General features: G+C 34.5%; 2 protein-coding genes across 3 annotated transcripts; both read right to left on the reverse strand.

Moving 5' to 3' along the window:
- Positions 1-7,881: 7,881 nt before the first annotated feature.
- On the reverse strand, positions 7,882-22,052 carry LOC126733022 (wall-associated receptor kinase-like 10). Of its 2 annotated transcripts, none has more exons than XM_050436135.1 (5): positions 14,956-22,052; positions 14,785-14,869; positions 12,782-14,494; positions 12,033-12,152; positions 7,882-9,265 (listed from the first exon to the last, which is right to left on the reverse strand). In XM_050436135.1, exons 4-5 carry the CDS (start codon positions 12,064-12,066, stop codon positions 8,067-8,069), a joined length of 1,233 nt encoding a protein of 410 aa, XP_050292092.1. In that variant the 5' UTR covers positions 12,067-12,152; positions 12,782-14,494; positions 14,785-14,869; positions 14,956-22,052; the 3' UTR covers positions 7,882-8,066. The 2 variants fall into 2 exon arrangements, with proteins under 2 accessions (XP_050292092.1, XP_050292093.1); XM_050436136.1 differs by having other exon boundaries at positions 12,782-12,861; positions 13,267-14,494; positions 14,785-22,052.
- LOC126689916 (wall-associated receptor kinase-like 8) lies at positions 21,418-21,912 on the reverse strand. The gene has a single exon (XM_050385074.1). The coding sequence runs from the start codon at positions 21,910-21,912 to the stop codon at positions 21,418-21,420; it is 495 nt and encodes a 164-aa protein (XP_050241031.1).
- Positions 22,053-22,612: the final 560 nt, after the last annotated feature.

Consider the following 22,612-nt stretch of genomic DNA (forward strand, 5'->3'; position numbering starts at 1 on the left):
CATTTTGGGGCTTGTCAAAATTGGTTTCTGTTTGGTCTTTTGATCTTTACTAACCCTCACTTGTCTTGGGTGCTTAATTAGTGACATATGAACAAAATAAATCATTAATAAAAGTGTTCATTATCATATGCAAGTGCTTTTGAGGAAGCAACAATACAATTTCAACACAGTTTGGTTGTCATACTGAATTTCTGTAATTTTTCATTAAGTATAAATTAAAAAGTTTGTGATATTGACCAAATAAGAGTTATCATGCTTCTATCAAAAAAAAAAAAAAAAAAGTTATCATGCTATCAACAACCTCGTTGAATTATTTGCATTAATTTAGAAGGATCCAATACAATTATTAGCATTAATTACTACAAGTACAAAGTGCATATAATATGTTTGCCACGCCACTACAGTAAGATTCTTCTGTCCACTTGATAAATCTGATTTATAGTCCACCCCTTGGCCCTTGTACATCTGCGAAACCAGATATAAAGCCAACTGATATTGGGAAATGCAAAAAGAGCATCTCCCAGCGGTTTTTTTATTTTTTAACAAGCGCTTATTGCATTGTTCATGAAACATGAACAGTACAAATAGGCAAATGAACAATATTTTTGGTGTGAATAGTAATTTGGAAATTATTTTTTTTATTATTTTCAGTTTTCAGTTTCAGTTTCAGTTTCAGTTTTCAGCAAAATAAGCAGTATAATTTATTTGGAAGTAAAATATTTTCTATGTAAATCATTTTTAATAAAATATTTTTAGATGTTTGGTATAAGTTACATATAAAATATTTAAAGCACAAACCACCAAAATTAGCAGCTCCAACTATCGAAACCATCGGTGACCAGATTATCGTTTTGGATGCAAAACTGGCAGCTCTTGTGACTTGACCCTTAGTATCGGCCATCTGAGTGGCAACTCCAACAATCAAATTGGCGACTTGGACGATTGAATTATTGGCATTGGTTGCCTAGCCCATCAAATTGGTGACTTAGCCACCAGATGAGGAGAGGACTACTAAGTGTTTAAAGGTAAAACATTTTACAGTTTTTTACAAATGATTTTAGGCTTAACTAAAAATATTTTTTACAAGTTTAACCACATTTTACATATAAAAAAATACTTAAAAATAAGAAAATATTTACTTTTAAAAATCATCCAACCCACTGCATGATTCAAAGGAAAGAGCTGATTTTACCCCTATGAACCAATCACAAACAAATTGCTCTCTTATGCTGAAGCTCAAATTAGACCTAAACCAACAAAAGTATCAGGTAATGTTTGGTAATGTTTTTAGCTTTCTATTTGCAGAAATTTGTTTTTAATAAATAAAAAAAGCACTTGGTAAGTTGGGAAAAAAGTTTTTCGAAAATAAAAAAAAGATTTTATTTTTGGAGCTGATATATATATATATATATATTTATATATATTTTCGTGTGTGTGTGAAAAGAAGGAACTGATAGTACAATAGTTTTCTGAGACTATATATATATATATATTCTTTTTTTTTTTTTGGGTAAACGATGCTTGGAATTAACTAACGAACAAAAAGTCTATTACAACAAACAAGGCCAACTTTATCTCTAGCCAGCATTTCAGCCACCACATCCGGTGGGTCAAACAAAAAAAGAAAATCAGTTACATCAAGTTCAGCTCCCATCCTTGCAAGCCAATCAGCGCAACCATTTGCTTCCCTAAACACGTGCGCCACTGAATAGTTAAGGAATGTTTGAATCAGATCCCTACATTCAGAAAGGAAAGGTTCAAGCATTAGATTGACCATAGAAGGCGTTGAAACAAGCTGAACAATAAACTCAGCATCCATTTCAATACAAATGTTCTCAATCCCCATTTGCTTTGCCATGGTGAACCCGTCCTTCAGAGCCCAAAGTTTTGCCACTGTGCTTGAAGTGCTGCCGACTATATATATATTCAAAACTGCAACTTGAACTAAGAACGAAACCACTGCCACAAACCCAACTAATTTAGTACCCTTAGTTTTTTACTATGGACATTTTGCAACTAATTCATCAATGGAAAGATTTCCATTTCGCCATTAAAGGCATGTTTGGTACGTGAGCTTAAACACATGTTTTCAGTTTTTAAACAACATCACACGTATTTTCACACACTTTTCACCCACACGTATTTCAAAAAAAACTGAAAACTGTTGTTTAAACATACATATCAAATGGGCCTTAACTTTTTACGGATCTATTGTTGTTCAGAGGCAGGATGCTCTTAGACAGGTCATAAATCTTATATGAGAAGCAATAGGTTTAATTAGAGAAACAATTTAGACAGGTCGTAAATCTTTAAAATAACAAATAAATATTTAATTGCAAGCATGACCATATGAAAATTAAAAGCATACACATATGGCTATATGGATAGACATTAATGTTGCATCGTTTAATTGCTTCTTTTGAATATGGTTTGCACTTTATGACATAGACTTTAAACCAACAAATAATAACTCACAATAAAATTTGACATCTCTATCCATTAAAAGAAATTAATTTCATCTTTAAATAAAAATTACATGTATGACCTAATAAAAATAAAGGACCAAATATGTCAAAGTAAATAAACCCAAATAAAAAACAAAACACGTGATTTATGAAAATCAGTTAAATTTTTTAATTAATTTGATGCTCAAAACTTTAATGGCATGCTTAATAAATGAAACCCAAATGGTATATTTAGTACGGATTTTCTAAGGAAATACTCTAAACTTTTAGCATGGGTTCCATAGAAATTTAAATACTTTTTCCACAATTAAAATGCAAAATGGGTAATTTCATTAGTTAAGTGCTACCTCATTTGATTCAAGTTCAATTTTTGCCCATGACGAGTTAAATTAAAGGGAATTTCATGATCTTAAACATAATTCCAAAATTAATCCAATCACATTTTCAAATTTCAATTAAAGCTCAATTAAATTTAGCCAACCGCATTAAAATTGATAAAAAAATTAACAAAAAAAAGAAAAAGAGGTTTAACTATTAAAACCATGAAATCCTTTAATTTACAGTTAAAACTTCTAGCAAAATTTATAGCCGAAAAAAAATACAATATCACCAACTAGTACTGCCAATTGCATTCGTGCTAAGAAATTTGTAAAGATACCACTCACCAAATTGCTAACACTATACTCAAAATTTGTCAATATTATGTTTACACTAATATGATTGTCACATTGTTCTACTTCTATTGGGTGTAGACACCTCATTTTGTACCACTTACGACTCGGGCCCCCATTCCATAATGACAACATTACTCTGAGGTCCAAGGTTGATTTAGGGCCCAATCTTGTGAAAATTGACTTGAAGAATTATTTATGGAGAAAACAAAATTATTTTTGGAAGAATAAACCTATTTTTGGAAAAGAAAGGCTGCTAGAAACCTTAAGTGTATGAACGCATACACGCGTATGCTCACACACACTTGAAGCATGCATACACATACTTAGGGTATGCACACACATACCTCGAGTATGCGCACGCAGCTAGGGTTCCAAAATTATATGAAAGGAAAGTGCCTGGGAGCTACCCCACACCCTTATTTTACCACTATATAAAGCCATAAAAGGCACTTTTTCAATGGGGAGGCGAATATACGCAAGATTCACTAGAAAATAGTGAATCAAAGAGGGAGTTTTTCATAAAACATCCTCAAGTCAAGTTTTATTTGGTTATGACCTATTTTGGTCTTGACTTTTGAGTTCTAAAGCTTACTAATCGGCTGGTTTTGTTGTTGATTAGATTGACTGAAGGGAATGGTCAAATCAAGCTCTAGGGATTTCTTGTGTTGAGGTATAGGTTCCAACTTTGGTTCTCCACTTTTTCTTTGTTTTGTTGTTTGTTTATATGTTTTATATGCTTTAATATGTTTTAATATGTTCATGTTAGTTTAGGTTTACTTTGTGTTCATATTAGAAGCATGATAGGTAGTTAGTTTTCTTATTTTCTTCTATTTTCTTTGTTGAGTTGCTGGGTTTAGGGTTCTAGGCGTGTATTTGTACGCATGCTTTATGCATGCATTCGCATACAATTGGGATGCACACGCATACTCATGTCTAGAAACCCTAAATCACTTTTTTCTTCGTTTTCTTTTGTTTTCCTTCACATGTTTGGCCTCTGTTTTAGTATACCTTTCTTATTTTAAGCCTCTATTTATCTGCTTTAACATGTTTTGTTCTTTTTAGTGATCAGATCTTAATTAGGTTTTTTTTTTTTTGTTGGTTGGATACCATGAACATACATATGAATATGAACATGCATTGATTTATAAGTGTTGTGATGTAGTAAGGTAAGTGAGGTAATTCATGCATAAATCACATGAACATGCATTTGGATGTTTGAGTTTTGAGTTGCTTAATATGCTTGGTTGAATATCATGAGTTTAATGCTTGGATATTTAGATGTGTTTACTTTGATCTGCCTTTTGATGCCGTTGTTTTGTTGGTTTGTGTTGAATACCATGATAGATGAATGCTAAGCTTAGGGATGATATGCCATGTTTTCTTGCTTTAGATGCATGTTAGAACGTGTGTGAGTTAGAAGACCCTTTAATGAGATTAAGATTTGGACCATAATGAGTGGAGGCTAACCCACGGGTCGAGTGGGGTTGGACACGTGCTCTAGTAAATACCAGTCCTTCCACAAGGGAGCTATATTTATGGTTCCTAGACCTAATTTAGGTGGCAACTCCATTTACACCCTCCGCCATGGTCCACCCTAAGCCAAGGCGTACTTCCCACAAGAATCCCAAAAGCTCGTTGCGGGCGTTTGCGCCCACATTGGGCCATGATAGACTATTGCCTTAAGAGTAAGGAAGCTCTGCCCATATAAGCAGGTACGCTATCCAAATTCCACCTCACTATGACATGAACATGCATACATACATATATTAAAATATTTTCATATTGTTATGTGTAGGGGCCTTTTGTATTTTTGGGCTAAGGCCCATTCTACTGTGGGTCGAAGAGTTAGGCCTAGCCCACTATCTTCGTAGGACCTTGTTAAGGGGCCAGTCTTTGCACAAGACAAACATCCCAAAAGAAAGACAACAAATAATATATGTATATATGTGTGAGCACATGAATATATATATATATATATATATATATATGTATGTTATGGCAGAAAGATTAGTCAAAAGAGCCGTTAGTAATTAAACGGAGTTAAAGCAGTAGAACGTAAATAATAAGTCTCCCATAGGAAGTGAACTAAAGAGAGCCCAAATCCCAACCTGGACAACCTTAATGCTAAATTAAACCATAAAGTTGTTCATTTTGGAGAATAGGTCTAGATAGCTACTTCTTGTCTTGCTGGGAGTACAAATAGTGGGTTTGTTACATAAAAAAGGGAAAAGATTTTCTATTGATGCATGCGATTTCTTTTGTATGCACTCTTCTACCTTTCTAAGTCTTACTTCACTCTCTTTTTTTCTTTCTTATTTCCTTTTCAATTCTTTGTGTTTCTTGCCTTAGTCGTCGTCCATCTTCCTCTTATGGTTATTGTTCCTATTTATACTGAATCAAGCCTACATGATTTCTCTCTATTACCCTTGTTACTCACTAACCATTTTTGTCTACTGCGAACACCCATCAGAAGTGCCCACTACCCTTCTGGCTGTTCGGCCTCCACTACATATGGGCACGCTCAATGTTTTCTCTCTCTTCCACTACCCATCCCACAAAAATTCTTATCCATTCCCTTCTACCGTATATCTTTCTCTATCCTTTGATCGGTAAAACCTTAGGTCTCTCTCTACCTATCTCTCTAGCATGCATTAAGTGGCCCCAGCCAGTTTACTACCTATTTTGGGCCAAGATGCCTTCCCAGCAGAGCAATTCCTAAAAGAGGTCCTGGCTAGATACTAGAAATAGACCCTTTCCCCCCTCCACCAAACCACACCCTCCGTAATTCCCTTGACCATGGGTCCACCCCCCTTGCATTAGCTGGGTACAAATTGGTGGTGCTCCGGCCATAGCATTGTTGTCTTATTGCTTCACGTTTTGTCTTCTTCCTTTCCCACGCAATTTCTGCCACTGCCATTGGATGTTGTCTCGTTTTATTCTTTTTTGAAATTAATTCCCTTCACTTATGTTTGCCCCTCACGATAACAATGTGGGCTTGTCTCATCTTCCCCTTTTGGGCTCGTGGACCCCTCAAGGTATTTCCTTTATTATTTTCTTCTAACTCCTGCTGGGCCGACCCATTGGGCCTTTTTTTTCCTCTTCCATTCCTCTTGGAGCCAGTCAAGGCCTATTTTCTTCTCTCTTGGAGAGGGCCATCTCACCGTGGCTGGCCCTTCCCTACTGCTCATGGGCCATTGTATTCTATTCCTTTCTTTTTTATGGGTATTCCTTTTCTCTGGGCCTTAAGGACATGGTCCTATTGTTCCTGCCATTATTCCTTAGTCTTTTCTTTCTTTCTCTTGGCTTAATTTGGGCTTTTCTGCCATTGGGCCCTTGTTATCAAAAATGGGTATTAATATTGTGTATACCCCTCTATAACATTATAGTCTTGCATACATGCATGCTCCCCTTTCTCATGATCTCTTTAGCCAATGGTGAAATTCTACAGCTATGCTACCAAAATTATTTCTTAACCCTAGTTTCATGATTTTCCATTAAAAATCAAGTTTTCAAAAACTCTTTTTTTTTTTTTCCTAAGCAATTATGCTTCCAAAATCCTGTCTCAAAATTGATTTCCTAATCTCCATTAAAAAAAAAATCTAATCTTTCGAAACTTTCTTTTTAAAGCAATTATATGTTGCCAAAATTCTATCTCATTAAAAAATTTTGATCTTCCAAAACTCTCTTTTCAAAGCAAATTTTTTTTTTTTTCAAAAATTCTATTTTAATTCCGGTTTAAGGGTTTCCCCTTTTTCAAAAAGCCATCGACTAATGAAATTGTGAAGGAGGTTCTCCTCTATGTAATCACTTGGTTCAAACCTCATCAATCAAATAACCACATTATTCACAACAAAATGATGGGAACTTAAGGATGGCTAGGACTTCCCATCATAACATGGGAAACATTGAGATTTTCAGTTTATCTCAACATTAATTCTTGTAAGTCACTGGTTTCTCAAAAAGGTTTTTAACCTAAAACCATTTTTTCCCCTTTAAAATCAAGATCCATCAGTTTTCTACTTCATCTCCATATTGTGCATCTATTGCTTTATGATATGTTGCATATTGGTATACAATTAATTAATCTGCTACATAATACACAATTAGGGTCTAAACTACATGTTCTATTTCTTCTTATAATTGAACCTAATTCCCCAAATATGGCTCATAAACATAATTTCTTACACAATATTTTAAAATGAACGTCTCAAAATTGATTTCCTAATCTCCATTTAAAAAAAATATGATCTTTCAAAACTTTCTTTTTAAAGCAATTATGTTGCCAAAATTCTATCTCATTAAAAAATTTTGATCTTCCAAAACTCTCTTTTCAAAGCACAATTTTTTTTTCTTTCAAAAATTCTATTTTAATTCTGGTTTAAGGGTTTTCTTCAAAAAGCCATCAACTAATGAAATTGTGAAGGAGGTTCTCCTCTATGTAATCACTTGGTTCAAACTTCATCAATCAAATAACCACATTATTCACAACAAAATGATGGGAACTTAAGGATGGCTAGGACTTCCCATCATAACATGGGAAACATTGAGATTTTCAGTTTATCTCAACATTAATTCTTGTAAGTCACTGGTTTCTCAAAAAGGAACCTAAAACCATTTTTTCCCCTTTAAAATCAAGATCCATCAGTTTTCTACTTCATCTCCATATTGTGCATCTATTGCTTTATGATATGGTGCAGATTGGTATACAATTAATTAATCTGCTGCTTAATACACAACTTGGGTCTAAACTACATGTTCTATTTCTTCTTATAATTGAACCTAATTCCCCAAATATGGCTCATAAACATAATTTCTTACACAATATTTTAAAATGAACGTATGCATTGACTAGTATATTGTGCATATGCCTAAAAGAAGTTATAATAGTTTACAACAAGGAAAAAAAAGTACCAAAATAGATAATTTATTAATCAAAGTGAGATAAAAATGGAAGGACAAATTGTGATGAAGGTTCACCTATTTCTAAACTTGATCTTGATAAAATAGAAATGTCATTCCAAGGCCTCATTTCTTCATTTCTAAAATAATCAAATTCTTCAAAATTTGGTTGATCATGATAAACTATTTGAACTCCCTCCAACTCCTTCACAATCTCTGTCATCGTAGGTTGTTTCTTTCCATACAAGTGCAAACATCTTTGTGCAAGGTTAGCAATTGCCATGACTTCATGTTTATTACCGTCCTTCCTTACTTGAGTATCAAGTATATCAAAGAGATGGTTTTCTTTTACTGAATGAATGAAGTATGTAGATAAATTTCGATCTTCTTGTGATCTTGTTAAAAAAACTGGCTTTTTTCCAATTAAAAGCTCAATAAGGACTACTCCAAAACTATAAACATCACTTTTTTCTGTAAATTGGCTTGTTTGAAAGTATTCCGGATCCAAGTGCCCAAAAGTACCATATACCAGTGTGGTTACATGAGTTTGGCCAATGGCCACTGTTCTTGAAGTTCCAAAGTCTGCTACTTTTGCTCTATATTTTTCATCAAGGAGTATGTTTGAAGATTTTATATCTCGATGGTAAATGGGTAGTGAAGCTGCTGAGTGTAAGTAAGAAAGAGCTCTTGCAACTTCTATGGCAATCCTTAAGCGCATATCCCATGTTAGTAATGGAAACTCTTCATTCTCTTCATGAATGTACTGAGAAAGTGTCCCATTAGGAATGAATTCATAAACTAACAAAGGAACTTTTGTCTCTAAACACCACCCAAGTAGTTTGACCACATTTCTATGGTTGATTTGGGAAAGAATGATAATCTCATTAATAAATTTTTCAATATTTTCCTTATCCACTGTGTTGCACTTTTTAATTGCCACAATTCTTCCATCAACTAACATTCCTTCATAAACTGTACCTTGCCCACCTTTACCAAGTATTCTGTTTTTGTTAAAATGATCGGTCGCATTTTTCAACTCCTTTGAATTGAATAATTTTATCCTTTGAACATTGTTGTCATTTGAAGATAATTGTTGTTGTAATAATAAACCACCATTCTCTTTGAAGAATTTTTTCTTGAGCTTGATTTTGTTTCTTTTCTTTATCATTTTGTACAAGCACCATATAATAGCGAATAGAAACAATGCCCCAAGGCTTGAACAACTAACTGCACAGGTTAAGAAAATTAAATAGAAATATCACATCAACCTAAATTCGGATTATATAAAATTATGAATAAGTGTGAAATAGATTTGAACAGAAGTACAATGAATTGTAAATATCTTTCTCATGGTTTAAAAGAAGTTACTATTTTTTTTTCTTTTTTTACATTAATATTTCTCATAATATCCTAGAATATAAAATGGTGTTAACTTTTTTTTTTTTTTTTGATACAAGATAGGATTTCTACTCTAGCCTAATCTAAGTGTATATGTGTGAAGCTCCCTCTTGGAGACTTGAACCCCGGCCCTTGCCCCCCACACCCTACAAGCATTTATACTTGTGGAGTAACCACCGCACCAACCTAAATTCAAATTATATAAAATTATGAATAAGTGTGAAATAGATTTGAACAAAAGTACAATGAATTGTAAATATCTTTCTCATGTTTTAAAAGAAGTTACTAATTTTTTTTTCTTTTTTTTACATTAATATTTCTCATAATATCCTAGAATATAAAATGGTGTTAACTTTTTTTTTTTTTATACAAGATAGAATTTCCACTCTAGCCTAATCTAAGTGTATATGTGTGTGAAACTCCCTCCTGGAGACTTGAACCCCGACCTTACCCCCTACACCCCACAAGCATTTATACTCGTGGAGTGACCACCGCACCAAGGGTGCACGGTGGTTAAAATGGTGTTCTTGGTGCGGTGGTTAAAATGGTGTTAACTACTAATTAATTTCTTAGGAAGAATTAAATTTATTATTTTGCTTCATGGAAACATTTTTTATACATGAAATTTATTGTTAGGTATTTGATTTTTCATGCAAGTCTATTGTGTTTTAAGGGGCTTATGAGTCCAACAAAAATTTCCCCGTTGCATGGCTCCAGCTAACTTTGCAACATGTACCTGGCAGTCCTACCTTACATGAGTTTAAACACCTAATTGGCGAATTCTTATTATAGATTATAAAATTTACTACCAAAAGAAATTGTATAGTGGTGCTCATCAGTAAAATCAGCCTTCACTATTTTCTAGGACTAACCAAAATACTTCACTCATTTCTCCTTTATTTTCTTCCCTTATTCAAATACCTCACATCTCCTGTTATATGTTGACTTTGATCAAAGTATGATGTCAAATTTTTTATCCCTTTTTAGTGAAAAATGACTGAAAAAGATGAGCTAGCTTGTCCTCTCTTCGCACACCAGATTCAAGCTTACTGTAAAAATCTATATCATAATAGATTAAAAAATCTAAATTGAAATGAAGAATTATGCAAGTTTATAGAGAGAAATTGACTTCTCAAGATAGATTTGTAATATTAGATAATAGACAACCATATTATGATTTAGAACATTTTTAAGGTAAAAAAAAAAGCATGTAAGAGAGATGAGGAATGCAATTCAGCTAAAAGTCTGAAACTATCAAATTATAAAATGCATGATTTATCTTTTAGTGATAGATTATCAAAAGAACAAAACTTAAAAGCTAATGTACTTCTTCATCTTCTAAGCATACATAAATTTAGTAAACTAAAAGTGCATGAAATATAGTTGTTTTATCCGTTCTAGCTCAAAGAAAGGTAGGATACCCAAGTGGCTTAGTCATTCCCTTCCATGATCCATTGAACTGAGTAAAACCAATAAACTAAAAGTACAATTCTATTTTCCAAGTAAAATAAAAATTAATCCATACAAAAATTTAACTAAAAAAAAAAAATATGCGAATGAATGGATGTTAGAATTGTATATCACCATAGAATTACAATAATGGATGAGAATTTGTGTATAGTCCCTCTTGTCAAGGACTTATGGTATAGCACCTCTCTATCACATAACTATGATCTTGTTTTTATTTTTACTTTATTCATTTTCTAAATTTATAGTCTATAATCTATGCCAAGTGCCTTCCAACTCAATTGGCTGGCATTGTTTTATGTTTTTAAGATATCCAAAGTTCAAATTCTCTTTCTCCTGTTGTAACTATCGAATTATCAAAAACAGTAAAGACATTTAACTTTTGATAAACCTCATAATATTGTGCCATATAGACTTTTGAGACCTCACAATTTTACACATAATTATTTTAATATATACTTTTTAATTGATTTTGAATCCTATTCTATATTTAAACCATCCATTAGAATTTTCGCACATCATATCTTCTATAAATGCTAGAATATATAATTTTATAAATAAATAAATTTACAATAAATTCTGATTCCTAGAATATATAGTTCACAAACACAATCATAAAATAAATTCTAATTGAGATCCACTATAATTATCAACTTTTTACTCAAAAAAAAAATTATCAACTTTAATAGTTTGAATAAAAATATATATATATCATATTATATAAATTGTTATATGCATTACATAGGTTGCCAACTAATATTTATAATATTGAAGGCATTTGAATTATGGTCCACCTCAAATACTTTGCCAAATACGCTTTTGAGACCGCACAATTTTACACTTCATTATAATATTTTTTAATTGAATTTAATTTTTTTTCCTATATAAATCTAAACCCATCATTTGAATCATGGTACATTATATTTTATTTTAATGGTAGAATATATATAGTTGTATATACAAACACAATAATAATAAATGTCTATCAGTAACTATCATGATTATCAAAATTTCATATTTAGACTAAAAAAAGTGAAAAAAAAATATATATTATACTTAAACTTTTTCGTGCATCACACGAGTTAAATCAGTATAAGGCACATCTATAACGGTTTAAAAATTGACATACCTATAATGGCTATCTTCACTGGAGATTTTGGCATGTTGCAATGGTAGCTACCTTGTATATTCACACAATCCGACTTGTTGGGACATTGATTGAGTGTCTTGCTTTCGCATTCGTTTATATCTGATTGAAATATATAAGAAATCAAATTACAAATTAGAATCAGCAGCCAACAAATATTTTACAACTAATGCCCCTGCCTCAATTGAATTTGAATTTTTTTTTCTTATTTAATTTTTGGGTGAATTTCTTTTATGTATTTTTTTTATTAATACAATAAATTTTATCACACCTATAGTGATTACACTATTATCTCTTCTATGTTTTCGAAATTCATTCAAAAAAGAAGAAAAAAAATGTTTCTTATTTAATCAATATATTTTAAGATTCAAAACCTATAAAAAGTAAATGGTACGTGAACAAAAGGGAAAATAAAAGTAAAAAGAGAAAGAAAGAACATTATTATTATTTTCAAAAGCAATATTAAAAATAAAAAATTAATATGAAATTAAATTCTTTATTCAGTAATTTATTCTTCTTCATAAAAATTTGTGTAATAAGAAATCAAATTTGGGATAATTACCTAATAACATTGTTTACATAAGATGTACTTGGTGTTTAATCTGACTAGTCGCTAACCCGTGCGATGCACGGGATAGTTAAACAAAATTTATACATATTCACCTTTATTGGTACAATCATTTGAAAACAATTCTAACTAATACCCAAATGTAAGAGACACATTGACTTACTATTTAAAGTAGCCTTTTGAAGAATTTACACATATTGCGCAATTGAGCCTTAATTTCTCATCAACGATTAGAAATATAAACTGCAAATATATAAATAAAGACCATGACTTGAGAAGGACGCATTAAACTTCAAATTAGTGTAGTAATGTTACTTTCTCAATCTTTGCTCAGTTGTAATAATAATATAGAGGAAATTCAAAACATGGAAAGAAAATAAAAATTACAACAATTAATTCCATTATCTTTCATGCTATACTTTGTAATTGTACGGAATTAAATCAACTCAATTTAAGTAGTTGTAATAAAATTGGCTTCTACTATTCTCTATTCTATAGAGATATGAACATATTGGATTTCTCAAACCCGGTATTGCAATAAAATGATTTATTATTGAAAATAAGAAACAATTAAGCTCATCCCTTAAAGATTTACCTCTTGTACTTGGTAATTTCCATTCAAACTTTAAAATAGATTATTTGCCTTACCTAGATGTTTTCCTTGTGGTGAGGACAAATAAAATGAGACAGGTGTTGCATGACCTTCAAAGCAAAAAAGCTTTCTTCTAGTCAAAAACAAAACTCGTCAAGAGGAGTAAGAGAGAAAGAAATTACTCAATGAAAAACCATGGTGAATGGAGAAAATATTTTTGAACTTACAAAGATCCACACAAATTTTAGCCATAGGTGCAAAATGCCAAGTTAAGAAATATAAATATTGATCTACAGGTGCAATTTTTAAATAGAAAATAGCAATTTCATGAACAAAAACCCTAGCAACCAAATAGAAAAACTATAACCTTGATTTGATTTCTCATTTATCAATGATGGTGATTGGAGAATAAGTTGATTTAGTCCATAAGAGTGGCCCTAAGTAATTGCCGATGGCAAGTGCCAAAGATAGTAAGTAAATCAAATCAAAGAAGGAGAGAGTATAAATTATTTCACGAAATCAAAGATCTCTTTAGATCCCATAAAATTTAAAATAAAGAAGAAAATCTCTCTATAGCTTAAGAAACAGAATATAATAAAATTAAAGAGAGAAAATTTTCGGAGGACAAAATATTATAGATAATTTAAAATAATTTTGGTTTAATTCCTGAACACCGTAACTCCATAAAATTCATACTAATAATAATATTTTATGATTGCACAGACTATTTTTTTAGAGTAGTTGATCTCAACATTGGCGTGCATTTAATCTTTCACTAAAGCAAAGGGAAGTAGATCATGTGCATACATCTTTATGAGCAATTTTTGGCAGTCAGGCGTAACAAACATATAACCATTTTGTCCTATTCCTACCATCTAAGAACATATCCTCTCTTATAAGTTGATGATGCCAAGTTTTAACATATCCTCTCCTCTTTTTTTTTCTTTTTTTTTCCCCAAAGAAATAAAAGGACTTTAAAGACATGTCCAATTTGGTAAAATGCAAGTGCTTCAAGCCATAGAACGATTTAATGAAAATTGCAACTCCATGAATTGAATTTGCAAATGGTATTAACTATTGGCTATCAATGCGATTATTAAGCCGTACCACATTGAACATGTTTCTCTATCAAAATATATAAACAAACTAACCTTGCAAAAGTTGAACTTTATAAGCTAAAATCTATACCGTGAGTTGTAGATCTTGAATGCTATACCGTGCGTTTAGAGCTTCCTACATCTGGAGAGGGAGAGTTTGCAGAAACCAAAGAAAATCTCTCTATAGCTTAAGAAACACAATATACTAAAATCAAAGAGAGAAAATTTTCGGAGGACAAAATATTATAGATAATTTAAAAGAATTTTGGTTTAATTCTTGAACACCGCAACTCCATAAAATTCATACTAATAATAATATTTTATGATAGCGCAGTTAGAATTTTGGTTTAATTCTTGAACACTGAATTGGAAATTGATTATATGAGTATTCAATGGTGAACAAAGTATTATGTATTAATTAATATATAAACAAAACTAACCTTACAAAAGCTAAACTTTATAAGCTAAAATCTATACCGTGTGTTGTAGATCTTGAATGCTATACCGTGCGTTTAGGTGTATGTGCATGCAATTGTATGCGGAGAACATTTTCTGTCCACACCTGTTTAATTGAACTCACCAATTTTGATTGATATATAAGTTAGTGCAAAAATATTTAAGAAGCAGGCTGGATTGAGCAGCACTTACAACAACTCGTGTGAAGGACAAGTGCATGCAAGGCATTCATGCTGTGCCTTCCAGCGTAGGAGCAGTCGTCTGGAGCTACACTTAGGATATGACAAACCATCTTGTTAATTAGTACATCACATGTAAAATATTTTCAGTATCCACGGTGAGGAACAGTGCGGATTCTCCAGCATTAAATCGTTCTATGGCTTTATATTTCTTCACTTGAGAGAGGGGTAAGGTTGCTAGGGTTTTGAGGAGTTATAATGTTTTTAAATATTGTGCTGACGTGGAAAATTGTGGTGCCAGCAAAGGCTTTGGTTTTATATATATATATATATATATATATATATATATAGGCTATTAAGAATATTTGAGTCCCTGAATGTTGGGAGGCATCCCTTATTTTATAGAGGTGTTAATTGCTTAGAAAATAAGCTAGGTTTGCTTAAAAATTAAGTACAATCAGCTTAAAAAATAAGCAAAAAACGTATGGGGAAAATCCTAAAAAAAAAAGGAGATTTGGATAAGAATAAGCTGATTTTTTAGATCAGAACCAGTTTCAGTATTTTGATCATATATCTTTACTCAAAATTCAAATTAGATGAAATTTTGGCAGCTGAAGGGAAATTCGATTCTCTACAACTTTTCCAAAAATAGCCTAGTCCAAATTTTGAGTTCTACTATGCCAAAAGTGCCTTAGAACATGAATCTGAAATCTGCTACTTGATTAGCACGTTTTTGAAGTGTTTTCCAACTCTAAAACTGTATTTGGACGAATTTCAGAGTTATTTTCATGATAAACCTCATTCCAAAGTGATAATTATGACTTTTAAAATAATTATTTTGAATATAATTATCCCAAAAGCTTAATTATCCACAGTTTTTAAATATTATAAGCTTATTTGTTTTAATCTCATGCAACAAATCTCATTTTAAGAAAAATACTCCACTAATCACATAAATCCATTTAATTAATTTTAATCATTAACCAATCAAAATTAATTTCAATTAATCACACGTGATCGGCTTCACCCCACACAATACATGCAAACTGGGAAAACTTGATCTTGTGATATATTTCAATTCGATGGTCCGATTTAGAAACCGGACATACTGTTGTGACCATTAGAATCTCAAGATCATTTTTATGATATGCAATAGACAAATTAATGCATGTAATGAAATCATGATTTTTGGGGTACGTGATGGTTACTCCAGTCATCTTCCTTGATTAAATCAAGGGTGCAAAATCGAGTGTCTACAGTATTTTTGCACAAATTTTATCTTTGTAACTAAGTTTCTATTGCTTAGTGCCATATGTGATTTTTTTTTTCTTTTCTTTTTAAAGCCTCCATGTGTGACTTTCAAGATATTTTTTCCCACAGTGCCTATATGATTTAGAAATTCATATAATACAACCAAATACCAATAGTTCATGTGAGTTAATTCTAAAAGAAATAAAGAAGTACAATCCACTTGCAGCCAAAGAAGAACAAATGCAATATTGTTCAATTAATAATTGGAGAGAAAATTAAAACACCACACAAAATTTTAAAAAATATAATTAACAATGAAGTATGTCATGTGACAACATTCCAAGAGTTACATGTAACTGATCGTAACTGACAAGAGGGAATAAAAAAAAGGGTTGTTCAAATTTTCAAGCTATGAGATGAGATCTAATATATAACATATTAACTTCCGTTTGTTATATGAATTATATCTTGTGGGGCCAGAGAATTCGTGGCCCAGGCCCACTCTACATTAGGGCCCAAGGCCTAAGCCAAGGAGAGTTATTGTCGAGGACGCATAATGAAAACCCAAAAAAGGCACAAGGGTATGACCGAGGACGATCTTATGCTCAGCACCACACAAAACGCCTGAAGAAAAGGACAAACTCAGTACAGGGGCAGGACAAGGGAGAAAGCTGCCAACATCGTAATACAGAATCCTGCATCTGACAGGCCCATACTCCAAACCATGCTATTTAACTTTTCCAACCACCCCCAACCACTCTAGGTATGGATTGACAGGACAAGTCTACACCCCAAAAAGTAAAACTTACACGTGGACACTAAAAGGGGAGAGGAACACTAGTATAAAAGGGAAAGAAGGCGAAGGAGAAGGAGAAGGGGATCCCCGGAAGGAGGGAAAAAATCCTGCAAAAGGGAGAATGGGAAGGAGACTGTGCTCCTCGGACGCAATCCAAGGACTTAAATCCTACAACTCATACCAATAGAATGCTTAGCTAGTCAAGCCAAGTCCTCCCATGTAAAAGCTTCCATAAAAACCATGATTAAATTGCTGACCTGTGACCAAGGTCCTGTCTTTCAAGCCCACTCTCTACAAATTACATTGTTAGGGTCCTTTACCCACGAGCCCAATGTCATTCTTGGGTCGTTAAATAATTGTGCCCTTACAATTAGCGCCGTCTGTGGGAAGGCTTGCGCGTTGGCACAGGTGGCGGTGGAGTTAAGCCTCTGTCAAACGAAGGTCTGCGAAGGTTCCTCCATTTCCAGCGACATGCTGTTGTTGCTCCGACATAAATTTCCGCTAGGGGCTACGCCTCGCAGTGCCAATGGCACGGGCAGCTCTAGGGGCTTCCAACATCAAGCTAACTCTCCCCACCTTGGTCGAGGGGCTAATCTTCGAAAAATAAATAAATAAGTAAATAAATAAATAAATGAATACAAGTTTTGGACAGAACCAAGGCCTTGTATAGCCCTCGGACTCAAGCCTCTGGGGAAATCAACTACTTAGAAGAAACGATACAAGTTTTGGACAGAACCAAGGCCTTGTATGGTCCTCGGACTCAAGCCTCTGGGGAAACCAACTACTTAGCAGAAAAAATATAAGTTTTCGACAGAACCAAGGCCTTGTATGGTCCTCGGACTCAAGCCTCTGGGGAAACCAACTACTTAGAAGAAACGATACAAGTTTTGGACAGAACCAAGGCTGGGGAAACCAACTACTTAGAAGAAACGATACAAGTTTTGGACAGAACTAATACCTTGTATGGTCCTCGGACTCAAGCCTCTGGGGAAACCAACTACTTAAAAGAAACGATACAAGTTTTGGACAGAACCAAGGCCTTGTATGGTCCTCGGACTCAAGCCTCTGGGGAAACCAACTACTTACAAGAAACGATATAAGTTTTGGACAAAACCAAGGCCTTGTATGGTCCTCGGACTCAAGCCTCTGGGGAAACCAACTACTTAGCAGAAAAAATACAAGTTTTGGACAGAACCACGGCCTTGTATGATCCTCGGACTCAAGCCTCTGGGGAAACCAACTACTTAGAAGAAACAATACAAGTTTTGGATAGAACTAAGGCCTTGTATGGTCCTCGGACTCAAACCTCTGGGGAAACCAACTACTTAGAAGAAACGATACAAGTTTTGGACAGAACCAAGGCCTTGTATGGTCCTCGGACTCAAGCCTCTGGGGAAACCAACTACTTAGAAGAAACAATACGAGTTTTGGACAGAACCAAGGCCTTGTATGGTCCTCGGACTCAAACCTCTAGGGAAACCAACTACTCAGAAGAAACAATACGAGTTTTGGACAGAACCAAGACCTTGTATGGTCCTCAGACTCAACCTGGATGTTATATGGCCCTTAGACTCTACCCCGGAGAGGAGTTAGCCATTAATAGTTGGGTTAGTCCCTAGACTGAATGGAATCCCCAGTCTACCCTCGGATCCTCAATACCAGGGGAATTGATGCGGTTATGATAGGGCCAGGTGTTATCAAAAACACGGCCAAAGTCCCTCACTACTCGGCAACCCTCTTGGATGGTTTATTTCGAATTTATCATTCTCGGACGGTTGCCTCACACGCATTACGAAGCGCTCAGCTGTTGTCTCGGTTAGTCCCATAAGTTTAATATACTGTAGGTTCGCATTTTTATATTCGATAATGTCGATAAGTTCAAAGTTAATAGCTTTTTGTTCGAGGGTTTCCTGCCCTAAGTATCATTAAAGGAAAATACACATGTAGTACACCCATTCACAAAGTAATTGCTGCAAAATAGAAAAGTATATAGAGGGAAACAGATTCATCTTTTATTAAGACAAAGAAAGAGTACAACGTACAATGAAAGAGCTTGAATAAGCTTATGCTAGAAACTAACTACACAAGCAAAAAGAAAAGGTACAAGGAAGTGAACAAAAAACAGAAGAGAGATGCAACAGTTCTAAAACGGTGTCTACGAAAACCATTCCTCAATACTTTTACATGCCCATAACTCGGGCAACAAAAGAGCCCAACTTGGGGCTAGCATCGTTGAAGAAAAGGTGCAGAGAGCCCAACTTGGGGCTAGCACCGTTGAAGAAAAGGTGCAGGGAGCCGGAAGTTGATGAGCCTCCATGTTAGCCACGCCTGCGATAGAGCAGACGGCGCTGATGGCGAAAAACCTTACTTCTGACGCACCAAGAATCTGATGCGACCAGAACCTGTTTTAGATTTTGACTGAAAGAGTCAGAGATACCATCCCCACCTTATCAAAATGGAAGATTATCTTGAGTCTGTGTCTCCCCTGTCCAGACCGCATCACCTTGAGTCTCAGCAGGGTCCGGTGCCTTTGTGGCGGGTGTAGTTCCTTCACCCCCACCCGCGCCTCAAACATATTGCACTAAGGGTGGATAGCACTGGATATGGAGACTGTGATTATGGCTGAAGGATTATGATTTTGCAAGGAGCCGAAGGGTTTATGTGTAAGGGGAATAACCTCCTATCCTACTTATATAAAGGGCAAGGTGGTGACGTTTAATTTATGCAGGTTTCCAAGGAATGCTACGGACAAGACGGTTTTGGCTCGGTTTCCAACACCATCTGCAACCCTAAGATTTGAAGATCCTCGTGAAGGTGCGTCTCGAGCACTGAAACATCAAAGGACACCGCGTGAGTAAAAACTAAAGGGATGCCTCTTAATTCGGCACATCTTCCATGCAAATTGAAAAACACAAACATCAGTAAAGTACAGAATTTGAGCGAGCCATGATGTGGGCCCAACATCACCAAAACCCTCCTCCCCAACTAAAAGTCGGGCAGCAGGATTTTGAGGGGCTATTGTGGGGCCAGAGAATTCGTGGCCCAGGCCCACTCTACATTAGGGCCCAAGGCCTAAGTCGAGGAGAGCTATTGCCGAGGACGCATAATGAAAGCCCAAAAAAGGCACAAGGGTATGGCCGAGGACGATCTTATGCTCAGCACCACACAAAACGCCTGAAGAAAAGGACAAACTCAGTACAGGGGCAGGACAAGGGAGAAAGCTACCAACATCGTAATACAGAATCCTACATCTGACAGGCCCATACTCCAAACCATGCTATTTAACTTTTTCAACCACCCCCAACCACTCTAGGTATGAATTGACAGGACAGGTCTGCACCCCAGAAAGTAAAACTTATACGTGGACACTAAAAGGGGAGAGGAACACTAGTATAAAAGGGAAAGAAGGCGAAGGAGAAGGGGATCCCCGGAAGGAGGGAAAAAATCCTGCAAAAGGGAGAATGGGAAGGAGACTGTGCTCCTCGGACGTAATCCGAGGACTTAAATCCTACAACCCATACCAATGGAATGCTTAGCTAGTCAAGCCAAGTCCTCCCATGTAAAAGCTTCCATAAAAACCATGATTAAACTGCTGACCTGTGACCAAGGTCCTGCCTTTCAAGCCCACTCTCTACAAATTATATTGTTAGGACCCTTTACCCACGAGCCCAATGTCATTCTTGGGTCGTTAAATAATCGTGCCCTTACATACCTTATTGTTCAATGAGTTTTATTTTTGTGTAAATATATATTTCATAAATTTAAAAAAAATATTAAATACATTTTCGTGATATTATTTCATTTTCAGTTATAAAAGTCCATTAAATATAATAGAAAATCTAAATTGAGTTTGAAAAATATGTTTGCTAAGTACTTTTCAAAGGAGCATGAAATGAAATTTCATTTCATTCGTATATTTACAAATAAATAAAATAAAATAAAATGAGTGAATTAAAGTAGTGAAAACTAGACGAATAATATGCGAGAAAATGAAAGCTTGTTGGTAATTACAGTAGCTGACCTTGACATCCCATGGGAAGATAAGGATTTCCTTGGTATCCTTTAAGGCAATAATAATATTTGGTCCCGTATCCTATCAAAAAAAAAAAAAAAAAAAATATTTGGTCCCGTAAAGTGTAAGATACCCTTCTGAGTTCCGTCTTCTCAGCTCGTTTGGATCCACGGTAATAAAGTCAGATGCTGTCCACTCCAGCACCACAGGAACGTATTCCAAAAACTGCACATTGTAAGTGATATCTTCTGAAATCCACCATTTATCATCTGCAAGGAAGGCATATTTGCATTCTTCACTGACTTTATTTTCTTCTTTTATGCATCTGAAACTTGCATTAAGTACTTGAATCCCAGAAGGGATTGTGATCATGCAGCAGTTGATGCCTGAGCAGTGCTTAAGTTTGATGTCCTCTATCATGCTTTTATCAACGCAATTCGATTTGCATCCAACCGCCACATAGGATTGATGCCGGTCATCATGGCGAAGTTGTCGCAACCAACTGAAATGAATCTATCCCGATAAGATGAGAAGAAAAAAGGACCACCTGAGATATTCACACCACCAATATGGCTGGAACTCCTATTCTTACAGTTGGAAGAAATAATTGGCATATTGACTCGAACGAGTCCCGGATCATTCCAAAAATAATAATGAGTAAGATTGATTTCCAGGACCTCCATGCCAATGCTGGGTAGGAATGCTTTAAGAGAGCCGCCAGTTTCATTGCAAACAATTTTGAACCAGTAATTCAAGTAACATTCGGTAGTCTTTCCAAACGGGTATGGAATGTAAATATCTCCACAGCTATCAGAACAATTGGGTTTTGCTATAGGTGCTGCAGCTTCTGCTAACTCATAGGTGGTCAGGAGAAGAAAGAAAGAAATTCGCATTACCACTTGCACAGCCATTTCTGGGTGTCTATAGTTCAACAAAGCAAACCAGCTGGCCTTCATATATAAACCAATATATGTAGCCTTACAAGAAAAGTACTCCTATATCTAGAACCTCGACATTAAGTGGACCCAAATTCAAGGCACAAGAACCAACATGACATTTTTTTCGTAGTGGGTGGAGGTTTTAATAGTTATATAAATGCCCGTGAAACAGATTAATTTTTCTAACCCGGAAATACTATTGAGTTTTTATTTTATTTTATTTTATTTTATTTTTTTATTATCTTGCAGTGGGTGGAATTTTAATGAAACTTTTGGTTTTTTTTTGGTAGTGGGTTGAATTTGAATGACTTATATTTTTTCTAACCTGAAAATATTATTGACGGTTCTCTGAGAATGATTTAAATATTTTCTGTAGCTACTTCCAGGGTTGGTAGAATGGCAGTAGAATTTAATATGCAATTTTTATTGCAGAGCAGGCATAAATATCTATCATCAATGATACTGCGTTGAATGGACAGGAGCCAATCCAATAACATTGCGTGAAGTGCAGGGGCAATTTTCCTCACTCTATCAATCGAAAGATATCTGTTAACTATATAAAAAGAGCCAACAGACTTAGGAATGGTATTTTGGTTTAGTCAAGTTCTTGGACTCATTCTAATGCTACTAAAAAATATTTCATACTTATTCAAGACATTTGGCCAATCTAGTG

This window comes from Quercus robur, chromosome 6 (genome assembly GCF_932294415.1).
Source record: "Quercus robur chromosome 6, dhQueRobu3.1, whole genome shotgun sequence".
NCBI lineage: Eukaryota > Viridiplantae > Streptophyta > Magnoliopsida > Fagales > Fagaceae > Quercus > Quercus robur.

What these genes read in the sequence shown, in the direction of transcription:
- LOC126689916 (XM_050385074.1), bottom strand. Translation starts at nt 21,912, where the DNA reads ATGGCTGTGCAAGTGGTAATGCGAATTTCTTTCTTTCTTCTCCTGACC.
- LOC126733022 (XM_050436135.1), bottom strand. Translation starts at nt 12,066, where the DNA reads ATGCCAAAATCTCCAGTGAAGATAGCCATTATAG. An exon ending in AGTGAAGATAGCCATTATAG is followed by an intron (nt 9,266 to 12,032) that starts GTATGTCAATTT and finishes TAACCTGTGCAG; the next exon opens with TTAGTTGTTCAAGCCTTGGG.